The sequence below is a fragment of the Rousettus aegyptiacus genome, unplaced genomic scaffold (genome assembly GCF_014176215.1).
Source record: "Rousettus aegyptiacus isolate mRouAeg1 unplaced genomic scaffold, mRouAeg1.p scaffold_m13_p_3, whole genome shotgun sequence".
NCBI classification, from domain to species: Eukaryota; Metazoa; Chordata; class Mammalia; order Chiroptera; family Pteropodidae; genus Rousettus; species Rousettus aegyptiacus.
This window is the reverse complement of record NW_023416306.1, coordinates 58302591-58320156: the sequence shown is the minus strand read 5'-3', so window position 1 is coordinate 58320156 and position 17566 is coordinate 58302591. Positions and strand designations below refer to the sequence as shown.

General features: G+C 36.5%; 1 protein-coding gene across 36 annotated transcripts in view; it reads left to right on the top strand.

Moving 5' to 3' along the window:
- BNC2 (basonuclin 2) overlaps positions 1-17566 on the top strand; it is a 396217-nt gene that overhangs the window by 255110 nt on the left and 123541 nt on the right. For 31 of the 36 annotated variants that reach the window (XR_004956256.1, XM_036238863.1, XM_036238861.1 and 28 more), the window contains one exon: positions 17331-17566. The exons of the other annotated variants lie outside the window; for them this stretch is intronic. Coding sequence is in view for 30 of the 31 variants with exons in the window: in XM_036238863.1 (XP_036094756.1) it covers positions 17331-17566 (236 nt within the window). In the remaining variant the exon portion in view is untranslated. The remainder of the gene's footprint in view (positions 1-17330) is intronic. 36 annotated transcript variants of the gene reach the window in all.

Below are 17566 nucleotides of genomic sequence, written 5' to 3'. Positions count from 1 at the left end.
CACAAATGGGAGACATGATAGGAGAGTGGGTTCGAGTGCAGCTCTGTTGAGGTTCCCATCCTGGCTTTACCACCTACTATCAATAGAACCTTGGCCAAGTGATGTAATCTCTGTTTTATCATCTGTGAAATGTGCATAATGATAACGCCTACCTGGATTAAATGAGATAATCGATTTAAGATTAAATGAGATAATTGGCTTAATTATTAGTTGTTTTTATTATTAAACTCTTACAGAGGTAAAACTTCCACCTTGAGGACATCACAGACATTTTTTAGTATAGTTTAGTGATTAAAAGTTGGGTGTCAGGCAATGGTCAAACCCCTTTACCGTCTTTATTTAGTAAGCCCCAGTTCTTTTACCTGTAAATTCAAATACTAACAGGAATGTACCTAAGTATCACAGTGAGGTTTTTAAGAGAATCAGGATTAAATGAAGCAGTGGATTTAATGTTAATGATAACATCTAGAGCCTCAGCTAAGGTACAGAGATAAGTAATGGTATGAGCTTCCTTCCCCTCCTGGGGGAGGCTTCTTCAGACCCCATTGTCAGAGTTTAGGTCACCAATTCTTTTGACTGTGGGGCCCACTGTTCCCCAGATGAACTGTTTTTCCCAGCAAATCCAGGACAGTTCAATACCTTCCATGTCCTTTTAAATTTCATTAGAGCCATTACTTGAAAAGAGGTAGGAAACACTTTATACCAAAAGTCACATTTTGAGAAGTGCAGACCAGTTGAAATGAATTATAGGAATACTTGTCTGTTGAAATTCCCAAAACCAGAAGTATATGAATTTTAAACAGCGTTAAGGCTACTTTTTGCCTATTTCACATCTATATTCTTACATGTGAAGCACTTTGATGAGCTAACCACTTTATCATTTTATTACTCTTTATTACATCATAAATTTTTATATCTTGCTAACGATCCTACAGGAAGCTTAATTGTTTATAGGAACATCTTAATTAACTGGAGTTCACCAGGTTAAGCAGAACACAAATTGAAGGGGTTTATAAATGAAATACACCCAAGTCCTCTCATTTTACTTAGGATGTAGTGTTCAGATAAACTAGATTTAGCTGTGTCATGAGGAACTCAGTATGCTTCAGCAATATCATGTTGATACTCAACTATTCTTTCTTCTCTGTTGTGTCATAAGTGATGACTTCTTCCAACTGGGACATGCCCCTCCACCTTTCTGTATTGAAGAGTGAAATTACCAGATGAGATAAATATGGTACTTTGACTTATAGACTGGGAAACATAAAATGTTTATGCATCCCATTGCCTTTTAGAAATGTAGATATTTGTAATTCTTCAAAAGCTTCTTGAATTAATCTGTTACTAGTTAGTGAACATATATGGAAGCATCCTATGGAAAATATTTTAAGGAGTTACTGCCACAACTCGATAGACTCATTAGCAGTGTCTTTTAAGGGGCCCAGGAGTAAGGTCCCTCTCTCTTTGATACCCAGGGAAATCCCTCCTTTGGCCTCCTAGGCCGCCCCAACCTGCTCATATGGTCAGGTGAACACTACAAATGCAAGTGCAAACTCATCTGATTGAACGGATGGACTTGTTGGCCTTAAATTCACCTGGGGCCAAGGAATGAAAAGGAAACTCTAGAACTGGTGGTGCCAGAAGGAAACCAGAATTGGCTGTTGTGGATTTGAGCACTTGAAATGTGTCTAGTCCAAATTGAGATATGTTTTAAGTATAAAGTATACACCAGATGTTGAACATTTAATCTTAAAAGAAGACTATACCATATCTCACTAAGATTTGTTCTTATGTTGTCTACATATTGATAATATTTTAATGTATATTAAATATATTTTGAAATGAAAAATATTTTTTCATTTTTTTTTTTTTTTTACTTTTTAAATGGGACTAGAAAAATTGAAATTACACATGACTTGAATTTTATTGCTATTAGACATAGCCGTTCTATACCTAGGTGTTAGATAATGTATTTGGGGAGCTGAAGTTTAAGTTAAAGTGGTTTGCTGGTAGAGTAGTTAGAATTGGTGTGAGAATCCTAAAAACCAAAATCCAGGCTCTTGTCCTCTCTTCACTCATCACTGTAAACTCTTTCCTATCCCTTCGTGCTTTCACACTTGCTACATTATTGATCCTGTCCAATCTTTCCTCTGTCCTGGTCATCAGGAAAGAGTACCAGGAGCAGTTAAGTGTTACCTTCTGTAATGTTCATGGGGCACTTTACCTAGACCAGAGGGGTATTTCTATGGCATACTGATCTCTCCACTAGTTTGGGGCTCAGGCAGGGCACTTCCTCATCTCTGTGTACTGATACCCACCCCAACATCTCCCCACAATGGGAGCACATGGAACAAAGGTTTATGGCAACTCTTAAATGTGTCTAAAAGTCTCTGTTTCCTAATTGCTAGTTTCTTTTCTAGCAGCCTCTTCCCAGTTTAGGTGGTTAACGTAGCCTACAAACACCTCGCCTTTAGTCCGGTTTCTGCTTTTTTCTTTTCCAGCCCTCGCTCTACCTTCACCTTTGCTTTTCCCTTGTGTCTTCAGACAGCAAAACAAATGAAAGGTAAAGGGGAGGTTTTAGTAGCCTAGCCAACCAGGAAGTGGATTTTAGAGAAGTTAAATTTATTGGATCATTAACATGTTGACATTTTTGTTTTATTCAGAAGATACGGTCTTGAGTAAAATATCTTTCACTTTTATTTCGTAATTCTTCAGTACTCTTTTGCTTGTAAAAATCCGAGGGTTAAAAATTTTTCCCCCATTTAGCTGTTCATGTTTTCCACTATCAGTAAAAATTAAAAAACAAATCAACCTCTAACATAAGAGAAAACACCTGTTTGGCTTGGAGAAATTGGCCAGGGAGGTCTTTTTTTCTGACAAGCCAAAAGCGACCATCACAGGGCCCCTTATTAAAAAAAAGTCATTTTTTCTTTATTTCATGTGAGCATTGGCAGAAACTCTGACAAGCAGTTCTTCATATTTTATTATGTTCTTGTCTGCAGAATCTCTGTCAGGCAAAAACCTTGTCAGCGGAAAACCTGTCGTAGGATCAGAGGAGACAAAAACAGGTGTCACACAGGCAGTCAAAACTGAAGGAAAAAAAGATTAGGCTAAGGAGAGAGAGGCAGACAATTACATTAATGCCATTGCTTTTATCTTATAGATGTGTGTTATTATCTCGGGGTGCTGAGTGCGCAATTGCCTCAAAGAAAAGTAGACAGGAGACAAGGGGAAACTTGATAGTTATTAACTGAAGAGGCAGTGTGTCAAAGCTGGATGGGGTTCAAAGTTTTGTGAAGGAAAAAAACTGCAGGCAGCAAGCAAAGACTGTGGTTCTGCTTTCGGCTACATAAACCTAGTAGCAATCTAACATTTTCTACTTGGAAACAGATCATAGAGAGAAAAATTAATGAAAGATTTCATTTGGAGGTTTTTGGGGTAACATTTATCCTATATACATGTGACTGAGTCATAATCTTTTCTTTCTTATAAAATCTTGCCACAATGTGAGACATGGTGAGGCATGAAGACAGGCATTTGTCAGTTCAGCTGTGTTGTTTGGATATGTTTAAAACACCTATTATCAACACACTTTTAATTAAAAAAAGCTATTAAGAAGCCCTTTTACTAAGTGTGAACATCTGTACGTGCAAGCTGTAAATTAGGAGATCACATATGTGTGCCTCAGTCAGAGACTAAATGAACTTGGCAAGTGTTTTCGATTACTGGTTTTTAAATACAGTAAAATATCTAAAGGAAAAATTGCTACACTTTAAAATTTGGATTTATTTTCTTGATTGTGCCTGTTGGTACTGATTAATAGAACTTTTCTTTTAATTAGGAATTAAGGTCATTTCATTAACAAATTGGTAACCAGAATTCAAAGCATTAATTGGTATCTTCCCTTGGTTTCTTTGTTCACATCATTTCAAGAGACTTTATTTCTTTTCTGAAAGTTTGAGTTCCATTATATATTTGTAGTGGTATAAAACAGTGTTTTTTGCTAGTGGCCTAAACTTAAAGATATTTAGCCTTGTTGATAACATACAGGTGTCAAACAGTCAGCTAGTGGAGAATGGGATGGTAACTTTAAGGTTTCCCTGTCAATCATTTATTGATTACATTGGTGCAAAAATCAGCCAGCATTGCTCTAGTCCTTAACATTTTCTGCTCTTGCATTTAAAAATTAGTTAGTTTAGACTTTTCATCATATTCGAGAATGCCTTCTTAACCCTTTTTATGAGCAAATCTTTATACAGAGTCTTTTATTCTACCAGTCACGGATGCAAAGCAGTTTGATATTTGATATGTGCATTAAGTAAATCCAGCAATCCAGAAGAAAACACACATCAGTGTCAAAACTGTGTGTGATAGCCTGGAGTTTTAAGGGATTACAGTAGGGAGAAAAAAGAAAGATTGATTATAGATTTAGAATGAGATTTCAGGCTGACTTACTAAGAGAGGGAAAGAAAAATACTTGTGACACAAAGGTGATGTTCATTAAAAATGAAGACAGAATATAATCATTTCTTTCTTTTAGGTATTTCCTACCAGATGCTGACTTTTTGTATTGCCACTTTCTCTCAATTTCGAAATACATCTCTACCTCATTTTATAGTTAAAGCACATGTTCTATCAAAAATAAAATATGCCTTACATTTACAATGTTTCCTTAGTGAAATTCTTGTATAGATATATGCTGTTTCAAGAAAATTAAGTCTTTAAAGCTTATAAATTGAGGGTAGGATGATTATTCTCTTACAGAATTCATTTTTTTGTTTATTTAATAAAAGGACTTACATGGTTTGTTCAAGTAGCATAGATCAGTAGTAACTTTTAAAATGGGATGTGTTTTGTAGTCAACATACATTTATTTCATTGATCTATAAATGACATAAAGCAAAGTTTGTGTAGTCAACTTTCACCTAGCCTTGACAACTAGGGATTGGCTAGAACAGGAACACTAAATAATGATAATAATCCCCAAACCTAGTTTCAGCATGTAGATTCAATTACCAAGTCTCTTCCTAGATTAAAGTTTGCAGATTAAATTTTCTCTTTTCCCTTTACCACCTTCTGATGGACTGGCTGCTAATGAAGAAAGATATGCCCCCCAAAAGTGGGCCATGGAGAAGTAAAACCAAGAACTTGTTTCATCTACTAGCCAAAAGAGTGAGCTTCTGAATAACCAAGCGTTGACAGTCTACTTTTATGTGCGTCTCAGTCAGACTTTAATGATTTCCAAAGTCTGTTGTGAAGACTTTATTATGCATAAGGCCACAGGGGGGAAATGCCACTCAGCTTGAAATATTACCTACGTAGTCTCAAGTGGAGCTCAAATTCTACCCTGGACTAATTGTGGGTGTGTGTGCATATCCACATACTCTCAGAGCTACTCGTCAACTAGGGATGATTATAATCCGTAAGGCAGTGGGAGCTCATTGGAACTACTTTTGTCCCTCTTCCTTCCCTACCATTTAGAATCCCATTCATAATGGCTCGGAAGAGTATTCATATACCTATTCTTCATATATTATGGTACAACAAAAAAATCAAGGACCATTTACATAAGGTGTATAAGATATAGTAAAGTAATCAGGCTTTTTGGAGGCTCAGTGGAGTTTTTTTTACTTAAAAACACTAACACTATTTGTTCAAGAAAGAAAATAAATCCTCACATACAAGGGCTGACAGTTTTTATCATCAAGCGTGGGGATCAACTCTTTTAGCTGCATATCATTCGTTTTCTTTTTTTCTTAATAAATTCTAGAAATAAGCCTCCTTTTTCCTTGGTATTAAATATCCTAATTAATTCAACCTTGACAGTTACAGTTAGAAAGTTGTGACTTAAATGGAACATGAGTTATTTTGTACTTAATTTGCTCCCAATTACATAGTTCTTTCCCCCAAAAGTAGTGAATAAAATGTGCAGATCTAAATATTGCTTCAAGTCACAAGGAATTTTTCTCTTAGTAACGATCATTGCCTGCCTTCATGATTGATCCCCTGATTCACTAAAAAGTTTTTAATGTGTCATCATTGCAATTTACTAATGTTTTCCCCCAAGTGCTGTGGCTTTTATTAGGATCTGGCTTACAATCTACAGGATAAGTTAAGTCTTTGCTTCCCACACTGATGCTCTTGCCTAGTAAAACAGCTGAGTCTTATAATGGGAAAGGATTGATGTCATAATGATTCCAAAGGGCCCCTTTATGATGAAATTCTAAATACGCAAAATCCCATTAAACCTGTACAAGTTCACAGGCTAGCTACATTGAAATGACATATCATTATATTGGGTATAGTGTGCATATTATAAAGTGTTACATAATTGGAAATTATTGGTCATATTAGCAAGAATGAAGAGCCACCCACCCTCATAAATTGAGAGGTTATGGCCTTGGTATTTGAAGTAGGAAAGAACAATATTCTGTTTATAAATAATCAGAACTTTAAAATCTGACCCCAGAAATTGTTCTAATAAAATCTGTCACTAACAACTTCATTTTTGAACTCTTAAAGTAATTATGGAAAAAATTCCATGAAACAATTCCCTAAAAACACATGTTAAATGTTAATCAATTGGAAATTAAAATAGTATTCCAGGACCCAGAGCTCCTAAAAGCTGACCATTTGATGCTGTTATAATTTGGTATCCTAAGGGGAGTCGAGGCAAGAGACATGGAGTTCTCAAAACAATGAGCCATGCAATTTAAGGCTCACTTGGCTTTCTACCAAAATAACAGAATAAGGCTGCTTAATATGTTTTACATATAAAATTGCTTCAAATTAGCCTTTAAAATTTAAAAAATATCCAGGGTAGGACTGGAAATTAGTGAAATAAAAGGCTTCCTTTTAGACCATTTCATACAGATTTTTAATTGTTTTACTCTGCAAAGTAGGTGGCTTTGAAAAATCACTCCACTTTGCTCACTTCTTATTTTATGGAATGACTGTAAGCTTCCTACTGCCGTGCCTGCAGCTATTAGGCAGAGTCCACTGGATATCAGGGCTGAAATATTCAAGCATATTCCTGTGAAAACCACCTAAGTCACTTGAATTTGGCTTTTAAAGAAAGTTATGTTTAAAAAAAAAAAAGTTGTGGAAAACTAAGAACTATAAACTATCACTGAGAGCCAATTTTCTAGGATCAGTGAAAAGCACTTTTATATTCCTACATTAAGGAAAAAAAGTATCTGAATATGTCCTTATTTCTGTGACCTTCACAGAGAATATTGGAAGTGAAGTCTGTAGAATTACAGGTTTACATTTATTTTAATTTATTTGAAGGTTTGGGGTGTAATTCCTGTTATTAAAAGTTGAAATAAAAAAATAGTTATTCACATTGCATTTGACAGATACAGGTTCCTATATAACCACCCCTCACTCACTCCCAGCACTATTTTATTATACATTTAAAAACTGAATTTTAGAAAGGACATTACTTTGTTCTTTAAGTTAGCAGTACAGTTAAAAGTACATATCACTTTATGTTTATTACGTATTTTGCATTACATTTTATACTTATTTTACATTTACATATACGCTTACATTAATGAACCACAAAAATTGTGGCTTTTGTTCTTATGGTGATTCGGTTCTTGACAGAAGTGAGTTTTCTTCATCCAGACTTAGGTGTCATTTTCGTGTCTTGTGGCTTAGTCACCACTTTCCTTTGGAAAACTATAGATCCTCTCAAAGTGTTTATTGAAATTATATCCAGGTCTCAATTTCTCCTTTGTTTTATAGCCAGAAAGTCACCAGTTTAAGCTTCTGTTTCTGGCATTTTAAAGAATTCCCAGCAAATTATGTTCCCTCAGTCACCTAATTTACAATTTTAGAAGCTCTTATTGTATGAACTTTTTTTCTACTAGTTACTCATATTGTGCAGTTAAACCTTTTTTTTCTCCTGATAAAATTCTGCATACTAAAGGGAGTTTGCTTTTTATTTCTCCAGGCCATTTACAAAAGAAAAAATAATCTCTTCTTTATAGATGGTGTTCTTACAGTCTTATGGGGTCATCGTTTTCTGACCCCTTTCCAAAGTCTATACTGTACCTTTTACTATAGCTATGAGGCTATAAATATAGCACATTTATCATAAATCTAGTGATCTGTACTATGATTTTCATAGTACCTATTATTATAATGTCTATTCATTATGACCTATTTTGTGCACCCTGATATTAAGCTTGTTTTCTTGAACAATACTGGAGTTTATACTGTTTTTACCTAGAAATCCAGTGGATGCCTCTAAGTAATGCCTGAAGTGATAGGAAAGGGAATAAAATATGCAAAGTTTGGTTAGAATTCCTGCCCAGCTAGCATCTCTAACTCATTCCGTAAACTGCCTTAATTATCTACCCCCACTGGTCTCTCTAGAGGAGTATAAAGTGCAAAGGATAGGGTTGAGAAAGGGATATGGGTGAAATTACGAATTTGGTGACACAGTGGAATCGTACATTTAGCCCTTCAGGGCAAATACATAATGGCCTTGTCCTATTCTATGTACACTTTACTGTGTTTATCCATTCAACAATATGAGGGCTAAACAGCCTTGAGTAATTGTTTCAGATATAAGTTGCTGCTTAACATCAAGCTTTTGTATAAAATAGGCATAGAAGTGATCCGGTAAATGGGCAACATACTGGCACACGTATGTGTCATCATTGTTGAGTAAGTTTGCTCTTAGGTGAAGGGACTTCTCCAGGGTTCATAGAAAAAGAAAATGGAACTTGAATTGAAGCTTAGAGAAAGGGTAGTCAAAAGGTAAATTAGAAAGAAGAAAGATACTTAAGGAACAGCATTGAAAATAGAAAATCTGAAATATGTAGCTCAGGATATCGGAACCTTGCTTGTCTCTCCAGTTTCATCTTGTTCTGTTCTCACTTGTTCCTGTCCTAGCAGAATTGGCTTTGCCTAGAACACCCCGCCCCTTACCCCTTTTACATTATGTTCTCATGTCACATACCCAGTTTGTAAATCTATGTGTTAATGCATATTTTTTAAAAGCCTGATTTCATCACTAGTCTATTAACTCCAAGAGAGTCTGCATCATATCTGCTTTGTTCTTCACTAAATCTCCAAAGCTTAGCATAGTGCCTAGAAATACTCATTAGTGGCCAAAAGTAAGTTTGTCCAGGATCTTCTGACCCAAGTTAAGGATTTTGTGTATTATTGTTGAGGGTGGGGAGGTGGTACCATCGGAAACCCTCAGGCAGAGAAGAGACATTATAAACAGTATTTTGAGAAGACTGACATAAAGGTTATATTAAGGTTGTATTAGGCTAGAGAGAACAGAGGTAAATTAGACCAGCCCAGAGTCACTTGCAGTATGGAGTTATGAGAGTCTAAAAAGCTGTAGTAATGTGATAGAAGTTAGGCCAGAAAGGAGGGATTGATCTAGGGGAAACGTCGCTGGAAAAATTTATGAAAGCTAAGTAGTCCGAGATAATTTTGAATATTCTTGCTATATTGTGTTCAGTGAGGAAAACAAGATAGAAATTTGTATCTTTAGTGCGACCTCAACTATGTAAAATCATGGATTGAAAAAAGTAAATAAAACTACATCAACATGTGGACAATGTCACCTTTGGGTGGTGAGATAATGGGTGATTATCTTTGTTTTCCTTTTTCTCAAATTTACAACATTCTTTTCTGTGAGCACCTCTGACATATCCAATCAAAAAATAACTCCTCCTCACCCCCCAAAATAAAGGCATCATTTCAAGCATTTTGGCCTAGTTTCTTAGTCCAGCCTTTCTCAGCAATAGGAGTCAAGTTCATGTTTGAAATTGACGGTCATGGAGCTTGGGTAAAGCTCAATTTATAGGTTAGGGATCACCTGTAGAGTATAGGAGTAGCTGGGTTCCTTGAGGTAGATCATCACAGAGAGACTCCTCTAGAATCCTTGTTTCCCCCGCATCTCAGTTAACCTCCCTTCAGTCCTCCGAATGCATCCTGCAACCCTGCATAACCTCCGCTCCAAGCATGTTTTACTACCGTACTTCTTGGTTTGGACTTGATCTTGTACTCTCATTTCTTTTTCCCTTGAAATTAAGGTAGGAGTCTTCAAGCTATTAGCTTGCCTGACTACAAAAGAACTGAAAATGAAGAGCCATCCTGATAATTTCATATGCTAAATAAATTGCCAAGATCATATTTATAGCAAGTAGGTGCCAGAGCTCAGATTAAAACCCTTGGAGACTGTCCCTAGAAACTATCCTTAATCTGCAGGACAACAAACACTTTTTAAACAATGGGAACTTTAAATTATTGCTTTAAGTCATTATTCTTATTACCACTGCAGACTTAGCTATCTTAATTGATGAAAATTTCAACCAGTGCTTAGGTCAAATCAGACCGCCAAATCTGACTTAATTTTCACTGGAAAAATTGAACTCACATTTCAATTCAAGTAAATGCATTAATATACATTTTGAGAAAAATTATTAAAACATCAATAAATTGTGGACTGCATTTCACAGATTACTAAAACAGTCCAGAATAAAATGTGGAGCTAGTAAAATTAATTTATTTGGTTCACAATAGAAACGTTATTTCTTATTAATATGTAATAATGTACTATAACATATAATTTAAGTTTTTTATGAAGTGAGTGTCAGAAGTCATGAGATTTACATTGATAATGTGGTTCCATGTGTGTATCACGTTGGACTTTAGGAACAAATTAGATAAAGTTCATATACAAAAAAGTATTAATTTTGCAAGTTCTCATGGTTAAACTATTTATAAATGTTTAATGAAAGAAGTTTTATATACTGCTAAAAATTAAGTGTTTTGGCATTTAAATCACAATTTTTAAAATTTTTATTTTTAATTGGATGAGGAAAATTTTATAAGCTAAAAAATGATCATTAATTATAACCAAAATAAACATTTTGATATTCCTTATAAATGAGTTGTAGCTATCTTATTGAATGATAAACATAGTTTCTGTAAGAAATCATGTAAACTTTCTATCCACAGGTTTTGTCCAGTATATCTTAGAAATTTTGGTAGATCCAGGAAAATATTCAAATTAAATTTAAGAGATTAGGCATCACTTACGTGTGCTCAGGAGATGACACATCCTAGGGATGAGTATCAGGAATAGTTGAAAAGAATGGCTTACATTAGAGTATGTGGGATGGGGGAGGGGAGCCACTTTCAGTATTGGACATTTTTTCTTTGCTGTCACAGGATACTTACTAAAGATCGATTTGTTGTTAAAATAGACAGGAATGCGAGAGGTGAGTATATTACTGTTGCCCCATTTTACATTTTATTTGAATTCTGAGTATTCCAATAGACCTAAATATCAGGTTTTAGCTACTCTTTAATTGTATATGTATAGTCAAGGAAAGCGGTCCTGTTTGCAGATTCTTGGTGCTTTTATTAGTCATTAAAGGGGGCTTTCATGAAGCAGTTAAAGTCATCAATTATTTTGGCACCCAGGAGAGCCTTACACCCTGGGCCAGTGTATCATATAAGTCAAGTCAGATTATACCTTTATTTTGTAAAGAAGGCAGGGTACAACTTTCAAAGGTGAAATGGGAATGGATACTCTGCATGAGCTTGCAGGCCTGTTCTCAGGTGGATCAATTTTACGACAAAGTAAATATGGGATTGCAAGACCTGGAAATTGAATCCCTGTACCTCCTGAAAGGCCTTCACATACTCTCGGTTCAAGCATATCATAGTTTGAAGTCCACTAACTAAAGGCATCTCCCAGTGGAGTATTGCAAAAATTTCCTACCCTGTTCGCTTGACTCCAGACCATCCCTATCCCTAACTCTAGCTGTGTAATTCTCAGTGTGGCGTGTGTATGGGGTCTGTGTCAGGGTCACTTGTGGCGATTTTTCAAACTAAACATGATCATCTTCCTCTCAGCTCTTCTCCTTCAGGGGGTTGAGGCTCTGTGGCTGAGGTTCAACATTCAGCACCTTCGTCAGTAGCTGTAACTGGTGAATATGTGCCATGTCCTCCAAGTTGACAACTGTTGCTTTAATTGAACTTCTAGACTCTCGTCAGAGTTTTATATGTAAAATTGTAAATCATTTTCATCTTATAAAATGTTTAATGGTCTCTATATCCTGTTTACAAGAAATAAAATTGTAAGCTTTCCATAGGATTTGGCCTTCAGTAATAAGGTGCCTTATAGTCTGCCCATCTGACTTTTTTTTTTTTTTTTCACTTACCTCGAACTATTTTGCCTAAAGAGTTACACATTCTTTGGATATTCATTTCTCTTACACACATCTCATGTTCAATGGTTCTTGAAATATTATCCCTCTCCAGCAGCAGCAGCATTGTGTGGAGATACATTAGAAACGCAAATCCTTGGTTCTCATCCCAGATCCAGTGAATCAGAAACTCTGGGAGGTGACCCAGCAATTTGTGTTTTAACAAGCCAATCCTTCAGCCAATTCTTTTGCACTTAACGTTTGAGAACCCTTGCCTCAGTTCTCTCTACCTAGAAAGCTCATCTCTTTTCTTGCTTGTAAATTCTTAGTTTTCTTACAAGACTGTGCTTTTCTGGCAGAGTTGCCCTCTCTTCTGTCTCCTATAGTACTTTATCATATCTGTTTTATAGCATTTATATTGCTTGCATCTGTCTACCTTGGAAGGTGGAGTCTACAGCATAAATTACTTGTGCATCTGCATGCACCACCTACCTTGGTGATAAGTTAAGTGCTGCTGAATAAATGAATGTATGCATGAATGAAGAAGAGCATTTAGGAGGAGTGATGATCAATAAGGTCAGTTGCTATGGAGAGATCATGGAAAATAATGAAGGGAAAAAGCTATTGGATTTCATAGTAAAGCAGGTGTTGGTGACCTTTGAAATGCTTGCTTCAGCAGGGTGATGGGCAAGAAGCCCAGATTGCTGAGAGTTGAGGCCTTTCAACATGATAAAGACTTGCAAGTTCCCAGAGTTTCTTATTGACTGTTTATCTGAATATGTGGTGGAAATAGTTTTGGGGGTAGAAATAACCAAGTGACCTTAGGCCAATGACTTAACCTAATTCAATCTGTGCTCTCTGAACAGGCAATAATAGTAATAATGTATGTTTTTATTTTTTTAAAGGCTAATACAAGATCATTGTAAACCCCTAGAATGATGCCTGGCATTTAGTTAGTACTTGAGGGATCATTTCATTTACTCTCTCCTACCCCATACACAACTATTTTTATTTATTAATGTCATTAGTAGCATCTGTCACCCTTTGTAAATTTGTATAAGATGTAAAATTGATAAGGATACCCTCATTCCAGTCATTGGAGAAATTACATTTGACCAGGACCTGACATACCTTTCATTGAAACCAGTGACAGCTATTTTGAAATTACATGATCTCCAGCTAGAAAAGTACCCAGAAGTACTACTTGTCATAGTTAAGACTATTTAAATACAAGTTATAGAATCCCACTTTTAAGTAGACTAAAAAAGAGAGAGAGAGTTTTTTGGCTCATGTAACTGAAAATTCCAGGGATGGTACCAGCCTCAAGCACAGCTATGTTCATATCTTCTGGATCAAACAATATTGTCAGTATCTGGCCTTTCTCAGACCATCTTGTAGTCCAGCTGTCTTTCATATGATTTTCATTCTCAAGCATATTTACCAGCTACAAATGTCAAGGAAAGAGAAAATTTCCGAGTAGTTCTAACTAAAGTCCTGGATTCAATCTCACTGTTCAGTCTTAGATCTCTTGGCCATTCTTGAATGAGTTCCTGTGGCCAAAAGACTGATACATACTTAAGGAATATCCTTAAGCCAGATTTCTCAGGCCTGGTTTAAGGAATATTCTGTTCTATAAAATAACTGGTACTGAGTATAGGGAGAAGAGAAGTTCTCCAAAGGGAAATCCAGTTTCTGTTACCAGAATGAAGGGGAGCAGATGCAAAGCAGGCAAGACAATTGATTCCATCTTACTGTATAGAAAAGTACATTTTCAAACTCTGCTGCTGGGAATTCTAGGGGTCCAACTGAGATGCTTAACCAAGCTGAACATGCTAGCCTCACCAAGAGTAGCTCCACTTTTATATCTTTTTATACCCAATTTCTGGTTAAGATTTCATTTCAAAATGGAATTTTGGCAATACCATTGGTACAGGACAATTTAGTAGGTGGTTAAGCCCAAATAGAATATAAAAGTAGGTGACTGTCTTTTCTCACTCCATGTCACTGAACAAACTCTTGCCTTAACTTTCCTTTATCCCATTGACTCAACTCATATTCCTAACCCTACTGAGATTCAGGCTCAAATTCTCCACATTCAGTCATGGGAAGATCATCACATTAGGAGAAGTTCAGTTCTTTGTTTTCTGATCTTGTGACACAAAAAAAAATCATCACTGGCCATTTTCCGTCACGGAGACATCCCCAGAAGTTGTTAACAGCTTGGTGACTCAGTGTAATTGAACAATTATAAAATAGAAAAATTTTGATGCATTCAAGATATTTGACAGCTCGTAATATTTGATGATATGTTTATGCTAAAATTTACAGTTGACATCTACAAGCCAACAGTTTAATATTTTTCAGACATTCATCTATGGCTCATCTCCTAGTTAATTGCTCCTTAAATCATACTCTTAGGGTTTTTTTCTTATCTACTATCGAATTTTAAAAAATATCTGGTCCATGTTTTCATCTTCCATATCACAGCCCAAATGTGGCAAGGTGCTTGTTTTTGTAAATAAAGGTTTTTTTGTACACAGACACGCCCATTAGTGTAAGGCTCACCTGCTTTCATAACAGCAGAAGTGAGTAGTTGCGAAAGAGAACATATGGCCCACAAGAAGTAAAAATATTTACTATCTGGTCCTTTACAGAAAAAAATTGTTGACCTCTGCTTTATATTTCTGTGACGTATAACAGTATTCCTGGTTCTTGACATATGGCATACTTATAAAGAAGAATCAAGTAATGTCCTTGTAATATTCTCATTCTCTGATGATCTCAAAAGTGTATCTAGGGCAATATTTTTGCCGTAGCCGTTCTACCTGTGCTCTTATAGTTCTCTGAACAATATCTCTTTGTTTCTGAACCCTCGACAGTTCAGTCCTCTTCATCCTCTAAAACTGCCAGCCCTTTTCAAAGAGAGGGAGGACGAGGAGTGACATGACAGCTTTTCACTGAGCCCTTGAACACGTTGGTATACAAACCTGCATAGGGACAAGATCCAAACACATGGACAAAACTCAGGATTTTGCATCATTTTATTTCCCCCTACTGAACCCTCTCGATTTCATATTTGTTGTGATATTAGCAGTGTATTTTGCAAAGAGGTGAATGATGTGGGCCAAAAAGGTTGATAAAGGGAAGCAGGAGAGGAGCAGACTTTCCCTGAGCCGGTCACTGGATTCTGTAAGCAGAGCAGCTGCTCATCAGAAGGCTGAGTAGTTAAGCTGTACTTGAAGTAGAACAGGGATAATACTTCTTTCCTTCATTTTTGCAGCTTAAATGCCCTGTGGAGTAAGAGAAGACTTCAATCCCTAGGCTGTGAATCCCTTATCTTTCCCAAATGTTAAATTAATTTTTAAGGCCATTTATTCAAAGTTGACTTAACTACTAGAATAGGAAAGATCAGACAAATCAGCTGTAAGAAATGAAGTATGAGGAAACCCGAACTCTTTGACAAAGTATTCCTGGGAGTAAATGTGTTGAATGAAGCCAGCGGGTAAATGATAAGGGCCTTTACACTATGGATGTAAGAAAGCAATTTATCAAGAGTACATGAACTCTCTAGTGACCACAAGTCAGGAGGAAACTAGAGTGGAGGAGGAGCCCTGAAAAAATACATTTGAAATACTAAAAGCAGTGTGTGTGTGTGTGTGTGTGCGCGCGCGCGCGCGTGTGTGTGCGCGCGTGTGCATATACTTTTAAATACCTGCATTAGTATGCAGAAATATTGGTATATTAAAATAAGACTTGCTCAGAGTGCACACGTATGTACAGTACATATTATTATGAGATAAAGTGGTAGAAAGAGTGGGTGAGAAAGGCCAGGCAGTGGGTTCGAACTTGCAGAAACCTTGAGTACTCTTAGGTATAGTTAGAATTTTGAGCTTGAAAGTTGTCTGATATCCATTTGCCTGACTCCTGAGATTAGATGACCGTCTTTCAGGCTCACATGTTTATCTGTTTTAATCTCTAGAAGGTCATATGTGTATAATTCTGACAGTTGATCTAATGCTTTTGTGTTCTCTTAAGGAGTTCAAAGCACCTCTCATTCATTATCTCATTCATCTTTACAGCATCTCTTTGAGACCATGTTATCTTAATTGTACACTTTAGAGAAACTGAGGGAAAATGTGATTATATTATCTGCAGTAGGGTTCCAAATAACTCAGATAGGTTGGGGACTAGAATGTATGACCTTATCTTGGCTTTTAGATAGGGGTAATTTCTTAGAGTTGAGGAAAAAAAGACCTAATTGTTGAAATATTAGACTCATTAAAAGTATTTACTCTGAGAATGGTCATCCTCAGTTTTGTGTGCTGAAATAACACAGCTAAAATATACAGAAATTCTGAAAGTTTGATTTGGTCATTTTTTTTTCCATTTCATCTGACGCTAAACCCTGTTCTGAGCTATCTGAAAAAAAAAACTAAATTATGGTTTGAATTTTTTTTGTTGTTGTTGTATCTCTTGAATAATTTTTAGAGAGCATGCCAGTGAGCACTAAACTAAATCTAACAGGCGAACAGCAAGAGGTAAAACTAAGAGAACTAAACCTCTGGTTAATCTCTCTTAGCTAATTTAACTTGAGAGCCCCCAACACAGACATCAGCTTTCCTCTTTGCTTCTAAATTAGGCTTTTTACTCCTGTGGTCTAAATAACTTGCTTCTCTTCTTCTTTAAATCATTTGTATTTCATTAGAGGTGAATCTTATTCAAAAAAGTGATATTGTTTGAGCCTGATCTTAGGGCATGAGGTGGGGATTGTTTGTTTTTTTTCTTAGTGAGGGAAGGGAGGACACCGTGATAATTTGGGTTGAGCCATAGTTCAATTAGCAAATTAATTAGTCTGGTTTTAGAGTCAGCTGCAATCATTTAGAAACATCCTCAGTGGCTCTCTTTCTGAAAGTTGAAAGTGTTTTGTATTTGCTGTTCTCTGCAATTTATAAACAACACAGAGAGAAGGTGGGGAGAGAACTATTTACATTGCAAGCTCTTGCTTAAACATCTGTGGTTATCAACTGTACTTGAAAGTGGAGCCTTGATAACTTCCAGTAACTTTTTTCTACTCTGTCTGTTTCTGTCCTTTCCCTTTGTCTCTTTATTCCCACCCACCTCCGGAACTCTGTGGGACCACCACAGCCTTGGATAAGCTCAGCACGCAGCACCTGTACCACCCTACGCAGGTGGAGATCGTGCAGTCCAACGTGGTGTTCGACATCAGCAGCCTGATGCTCTATGGGACACAAGCGGTACCCGTGCGGCTAAAGATCCTGTTGGACCGTCTCTTCAGTGTCCTGAAACAAGAGGAGGTGCTGCACATCCTGCACGGCTTGGGCTGGACTCTGCGGGACTACGTTCGGGGGTACATCCTTCAG